At 45.8% G+C, this 7499-nt stretch overlaps 1 protein-coding gene across 1 annotated transcript in view; it reads left to right on the top strand.

The window, feature by feature from the left end:
* The first annotated feature begins 6345 nt into the window (after positions 1-6345).
* Positions 6346-7499, top strand: part of LOC124789818 — a 274122-nt gene continuing 272968 nt past the window's right edge. The window contains exon 1 of the mRNA XM_047257301.1: positions 6346-7267. Coding sequence (XP_047113257.1) covers positions 7214-7267 — 54 coding nt within the window. The 5' untranslated portion in view covers positions 6346-7213. The remainder of the gene's footprint in view (positions 7268-7499) is intronic.

Here is a 7499-nt window from a genome sequence, read left to right as displayed (position 1 = left end):
CGCACATTGATGCCCACCCTGTTCCCCAAATCATTTATGTATATAGAGAACACTATTGATCCTGCCACACTTCCCTGGAGTACTCCTAACGATATCCTTGTCTCTGATAAACACTCGCTGTCGAGGACAACAAACTGGGTTCTATTACTTAAGAAGTCTTCGAGCCACGCACATATCTGTGAAGCTGAGTTTCGCAGGAGCGAAGTTTATTGTATTCGAGCAGAGAATGTGTTCACGGATTCTGTAGCAAACAGAAGTTAGGCATATTGGTCTGTAGTTTTGATGGTCCATTCTTTGAGCTTTCTTATATACTGGAATCACCTGCTCTTTTTTCCAGTGGCTCGGGACTTTGTGCTGGGCGAGAGATTCACGATAAATGCAAGCTAAGTAAGGGGCCAATACCGTAGAGTACTCTTTGTAAAATCGAACTAGAATTCCATCCGGACCCGGTGATTTATTCAATTGCTTCTATACGCCAGGTATGTTTATTACTGTGTCGCCCATACGGAATTCTGTCCGATGGTCAAGTGACGGTATGTTTGTACGATTCTCCTGTGTAAACTATTTCTTGAACGTGAAATTTAAAACTTCGGTTTTCGTTTAGCTACCTTCAACTGCCACACCCGACTGTGAAACAAGCCTTATACCTGCTTAGTGATTTTACATACGACCAGAATTTTCTCGGCTCCTCTGCCAGATCTTTTGCTAAGGTGTGACGGTGGTAGCAGTTGTATGCTTCGCGCATAGAACTTTTCACAGACGCGCGAATCTCTACTCATCTTCGCTTCTCGTCGTTTGTGCATTCCCTCTTTAACCGAGAGTGCAACAGCCTCTCCTTCCTCGGCATCCGCTGAATTTCATTATTAAAGCATGGTGGGTCTTTTCCGTCCTTTATCCACTTACTAGGAACGTAACTCCCCAGACCACGATTTACAATCAGCTTAAACTTTGTCCATAATTCCTCTACATCCATCTTACCGGAACTAAGCGATACCTTCTTGACTGATTTCTTAACTTTCGTAATCATAGTTGCTATAAATACATCATGATCGGTAATACCCATTTCTGTACTGACAGTGTCGATTAGGTCCGTACTATTTGTAGCTACAAGGTCTAAGATATTTCCATTGCATTTGGGCTGCCGAGATAGCTGCTCAAGACACTTTTCAGAAAACGTGTTCAAAAGTAGTTCGCAGAATCACTCGTTACAGAGGAGCGAGGAGGATATAAGAAGTAGCAATCATTGCTAAAAGGAGACTCCTAGCATCAAACATAGACATTAATTTGAGGAATAAGTTTCTGAGAATGTATGCCTGTATGGATACGAATCACGGACTGCGGAAAAAACAGAAAAGAAGAGAACAGAAACATTTGAGATGTAGTGCCGTAAAGGAGTACTGAAAATTACGAGGGCAGATAAGAAATGCAATATGTGGAAAACGCTGACAAGAAGAATGAAAAAGGAAGAAAATTAGGTTTAACGCCTCATCCATCACGAGGACGCTAGAGACGGGGCACAAACTAGGACTGTGTCACGGATAGGGGAGGAAATCGGCCGTGCTTTCAAAGGAACCATCTCGTTATTTGCCAGGAGTGATTTAGGGAAAGCATGAAAAACCTAAATCAAGATGAACGGATACGGATTTGAACCGTCCTCAGCCTGAATGAGACGCCCTTATGCTAACTACTGCCCCACTTCGCTCGGTCTCTGACAAGGAGGGACAGAATTATAAGGAAATGTGTTAAGACATCATGGAATAATTTTCATGGTACTACAGGGAGCAGTAAAGAGCGAAAACTGTAGAAAAAGATAGAAGTTAGAATATATCCAACAAATAGTCGAGGGTGTTGTGTAAAAGTGCAACTTTGATTTGAAGAGATTGGCCCAAGAGAGAAATTCATAGTGGTACGCATGAAACCAGTCAATAAACTGATATTTTTCTGACGAAATAATTCACAGGTGAACGGCTGGATGTCAGTGAACAGCGAGCACGATATTTAGGCAAGCGACTACGCTTCTGTCATCTGGTGCGCTGATAAACAGTTGACTGGACAGTGAGATGCGGTCGTTCGCCCATGAGCTGTTTCTTTATGAGCACCGGAAGAAGTTCACAGATGCCCTTACTGTCGCCACCCCTTCCTCGCCCCCCACCGGCCGGGGTGGCCGAGCGATTCTAGGCGCTACAGTCTGGAACCGTGCGACCGCTACGGTAGCAGGTTCGAATCTTGCCTCGGGCATGGATGTGTGTGATGTCCTTAGTTAAATTAGGTTTAAGTAGTTCTAAGTTCTAGGGGACTGATGACCTTAGAAGTTAAGTCCCATAGTGCTCAGAGCGATTTGAACTTCGCCCCCTCCCCTCCCCAACCACTCCCACGGGCCCTCTCTTGGGACGGAATTTGTGTATCCCAACTTGGTTCAAATGGTTCTGAGCACGATGGGACTTAACATCTGAAGTCATCAGTCCCCTAGAACTTAGAACTACTTAAGCATAACTAACCTAAGGACGTCACACACATCCATGCCCGAGGCAGGATTCGAACCTGCGACCGTAGCGGTCGCGCGGTTCCAGACTGAAGCGCCTAGAACCGCTCGGCCACTCCGCCCGGCTGTATCCCTACTGTCTGCTTCTAGTGTTGCCCATTAACGTTTTTGACATATTTGCAAATCATGTAACTGAGGCTGAAGATGAGTACCAGCTCCGTGTTCATCTACCAGGAGGTGGAAAACTACCTAAAAACTACATCCAAGCTGGGCAGTATATCGGTGCTCGTCATTAATCAGCCGGGCTGACAGGATCCTGTGTCAGCGCGCCTACCCGCGTCCCGGAAGCGGCAGGCTATAGCCGTCGGCACACGGAACGAGTCAGCTGACATTGACGTCCAGTCTACGAGTTTTCTGACGTCACTTGTCCTATTTCACGTTGAGGAGCCATTTCGTCACGTGAAACACAGTAAATTCTGCGATATTTGGGAGATGTGTCACGTGACGTATAACCAATAGGGGCAAGAATTCTCCCTACGACAAAAGCAGAAAGGCTGAGGCCCACAGAAAGAAAGATGGCATCATGTTCAGTAGAAGCCAATATTCGGCAGGATTTATGTTATACCTGATACTCATTGAATATATGCTATTTCTCAAGCTCCAGTACATTCAATGTCTCGGGAACAAATCGTTTCTGGTACTATTTGTTTGTTATAAAACTACGGAAACGTCGTATTGATGACGGTGGTAAATTCCTATGGTACCAAGCTGCTGAGGTCATCGATCCGTAGGCTTGCACACTACTTAATGTAACTTAAACTAACGTACGCGAAGGACAATACACACACCCATTCCAGAGGAAGGACTCGACCCTCCAACAGGGGGAACCGACCGAACCGTGGCAAGGCGCCCAAGACCCCGCGGCGTCATATTGGTGCCCAAAGAATTTTCGTATATACACTGGTGTCCAAAATTAATGCAAGAAACGGAAGTTCAGCAAGGTTGCGTTTATTTTGCCACGAAGCAGTATAAACAGGTGATAGTAAAGTAGAAAAAAAGTAAAAAAATCGTAAACAACTGCAACATGCATAATGGTAGAAAAAAATGTTCTCCTTTTTTTTCATCTTACGGATTTGCACACACATTCTGACAACTGGTTAATGTGCTCAGTATGGGATGTGACCACCTCTGGCAGCAATACAGAACTGACAGCGATGGGGCATGCTGTGAACGATGTCATCAATCTCATGTTGCGGCAATAACGCCCATTCTTCTTGCAGAGCTGCTCTCAAGTCTTGATGAGTGGTTGGTGGATGCTGACGTGATGCAACCCGTGTCCCTAGCACATTCGAAACATGCTCTATGGGATTCAGATCGGGAGAGCGAACAGGACACGCAGTGTGTGCAATATCTTCCTTTTCCAAGAAAACTTCAAGCACCTGTGCTCTGTGGAGGTCGAACATTATCGTCCATCAATACGAAGCCTGGGCCCACAGCACCTCGTAACAACCGTACATGAAGTCCCAAGTTTACGATACCTGACAACAGTTAAACCCTATCGATTTAACCGTACAATCCCATGAAGAAGTATTCGAGTGGTCAACATAATCTCTGCTCACACCATTAGGGATTCACCTCGATATCTTCTCTTTCCACAATGTTATGGCCCTGAAATTGTGTTCCACGTTCCCTCCATGCGAATCCGTCGAGAATCTCTCTCCAGACCACATCGGGACTCATCTGTGAAAAGAACAATGACCTATTGTTCACCCGTCCAGGTGGCATGTTGACAACTCGACTCTAGACGTTTCCTTCTGCGAAGACGCGCCAGAGTTACACATACAGAAGGGCCTCTGACAATAGAAGCCGCTCTGCCGCAGACTTCTGTACACCGCTTGCCTCAATAAAAAACGTACAGTGAATGCTGCAAGATCAGATGGCAGCCCTTACAGCCAAACAACGGTCCTCTCTTTCTGATGTCACACGCGGTCGGCCCTGTCCTGGTCTTAGGGATACAGCTTCAGTCTCTATAAACTGTCGCCACATCCGAGACACAATAGAACAATTCACATTAAGCTATTGGGTCGCATTAGTTTGCGACTGTCCTGTTTCCATTCCTTCTGCGTTCCACCACCGCAGAGAGTCTGGTAGGAGTCTTTTCTCTGGGCCATACTGCACCGTCTGTGACTGTGAGACTGCATGTGAGACTGCCCGTCAAACTCAACCCTTTTGATAGGTGCCCGACGTCGTCGTTGGCATGGTTGCCCGTTAATTGGAATGCCATCTTCCAGAAATCTGTTCACAAAAAAATGGTTCAAATGGCTCTAAGCACTATGGGACTTAACATCTGAGGTCATCAGTCCCCTAGACTTAGAACTACTTAAACCTAACTAACCTAAGGACGCCACACACATCCATGCCCGAGGCAGGATTCGAACCTGCGACCGTAACAGCAGCACGGTTCCGGACTGAAGCGCCTAGAACCGCTCGTCCACAGCGGCCGGTCATCTGTTGACAGTTTGTATGATCGTATTGGGAATTAGACACAGGATGGGGAAATAGCGGTTTGTTGCTTTAATTTTTGCCAACAGTGTATTTATTTTCGCGTTATAAATCGCTTGTTATCAGAGTAAGCTGTTTTAAGGCACTGAAGATTCGTGAAAAACCTGTCGTTCTTGTTAGAATTTGCTACAATAAAATGTAAATTAATAACATTTGGCAATTAAATCCTATAAAAATCTGTAATATTAAATACAAAGCCACTTATCACTAAGCTACAGCTTAGGGTAGTTGCTAGACGCACCGTGTTGCAGAACGGAGGGTAGGGCGATAGAGTATTTAGGTCCAGCTGTATGGACCTTTTTTTTCACCTTCACTTTTTCTAAGAAGTTGTGCAACTTTCTTACGAAATTAATAGAAACAATTTCTGTAATATTTGCTGTTATGTAAAGCTAAGCACTTCTCCACCAGGAGTGAGTTCGATTGATTTGGTCAGCTTTTATAACCTAATGTCTTATTACATGTTTGCGGGTATTGACGTTGTTGTTTATGTATACCACAAACAGAACATCGTGACTAAGATATGGACAAGAGATGAAAGATGCTGTTTAATAAAGCTATCGTAGGAATTTTACGTGTGTCAGTTTTCGTGAACAAATTGTATGGTGTGGCTAGAGCTTCCCATCGGGTAGACCGTTCGCCTGGTGCAAGTCTTTCGAATTGACGCCACTTTGGCGACTTGCGTATCGATGGGGATGAAATGATGATGATAGGGGCAATACAACACCCAGTCCCTGAGCGGAGAAAATCTCCGACCCAGCCGGGAATCGAACCTTTTTTTTGTAATCATATATATTTATTTAAATTATTAATAACGATACATTTTAAATACATTCTTCTATTAATCTAATATATTCCTACAGTTGGTTAACATTACTTTCGTTTTATAGGTTTCCGTTTGTATATTCCTTTCTTTTTCGTTTTTCTCTTATTGTTGTTATTCGAACACTTTTCCATGGCGATTTGTCGTCTTTTTTTGGGGAAAAACCTTGCAGGACACGCATAATAATTTATATGTAACATCGACACACTGATTTTGAGTTCAAATTTGTGTATGTTATGCACTTGTGGCGCCACAGGCACATCGTGCATGCTGGTTTGTTCTCTTCGTCTAGTTAGCACTGTTAGGTGGGACAGTATGAGGAGAAAACATCAGCATGACAGATGGAGCAGAAGTGGAAGGAAGTTTTTTACATATACTACAAATTATACATAAGTTGTAGAAGAAAGAAAAATTATGTCATATAATATATAGGAGAAGCAGAGAGGAAAGTGTGAGTAAACAATATAAATTTTATAGAGCACATAGTGAAGGAAATAATTCAAAAAGTTTATGAACCCCGGCCGTTAGGCATGACATTCTGTCGCGCTGACCACTCAGCTACCAGGGGCGGACAACTCTATGGTTTTCGAGCCAAATAAAGCCGACAAATGTCGCCGGAGAGCGCAAAATCACGTTAACCAGATCATCCTGTTGCCGACGGCGCTGTATCTCGTGACTCTGGATATCCCGTCTGCGTGCACGACAACATTTGCTACCCCGCCCCTTGTTCTGACGGCTTAACGAGCATGGCTAACGAGGCGAGTCAGTCAATAGACTGATAAAAAAAAAGAACCTGAACGACGAAGTTACCATTTGGGGACAAAGATGTAACATAATATGGTCCTAACCGCGTGACTGTCTTGGCTCAAATGGTTCAAATGGCTATGAGCACTATGGGAATCTGAGGTCACCAGTCCCCTAGACTTAGAACTATTTAAACCTAACTAACTGCCCGAGGCAGGATTCGAACCTGCGACGTAGCGGTCGCGCGGTTTCAGACTGTAGCGCCTAGAACCGCTCGGCCACTCCGGCCGGCCGACTGTCTTGGAGCGCACACCTGCAACAATATAAATCCCGTTTAGGGGGCAGCGGAGTGTGCAAGTAAGACAACAGGTAAGCGAGTGTGGTGGTGCCGAGCTCGGATGGGCTGGAGGCCTTCCTGCTGGCGCAGGCAAGTTGAGCGGACGGCACGGGCCCGTACGAGTGCTACCCAGCTGTTGCCCGCCGGGAGCCACGGGCCGCCCGGGTAACAGGACTCGCGCGCAAGCCTGCGTGGCGGGCCGTGACCACCCTTCCTGCCGCCTTCGCCTCCGCCGTCTCCGCCAGTTGGCTCCCGACTCCTTCGCGACATGCAGCGTCTTCCCAGCAGCCTCTGGCCATCGCTACTGACCGCTCTCCTCTCGGTAAGTCAGCTGCCGCCACCAAGACTGCTATTACATCGTGTTCATTTTCCCTCTTTCTACAAGCAATAGTTTCCAGTATAGAACCCTTTTCGTTTCTGTATACCTCTAGCCGGCCGCTGTGGCCGAGCGGTTCTAGGCGCTTCAGTACGGAACCGCGTTGCTGCTGCGGTCGCAGGTTCGAATCCTGCCTCGGGCGTGGATGTGTGTGATGCCGTTAGATTAGTTAGGTTTA

This window comes from Schistocerca piceifrons, chromosome 3 (assembly GCF_021461385.2).
Source record: "Schistocerca piceifrons isolate TAMUIC-IGC-003096 chromosome 3, iqSchPice1.1, whole genome shotgun sequence".
NCBI lineage: Eukaryota > Metazoa > Arthropoda > Insecta > Orthoptera > Acrididae > Schistocerca > Schistocerca piceifrons.
The sequence above is the reverse complement of the archived record's forward strand: the minus strand, read 5'-3'. Positions and strand labels throughout refer to the sequence as shown.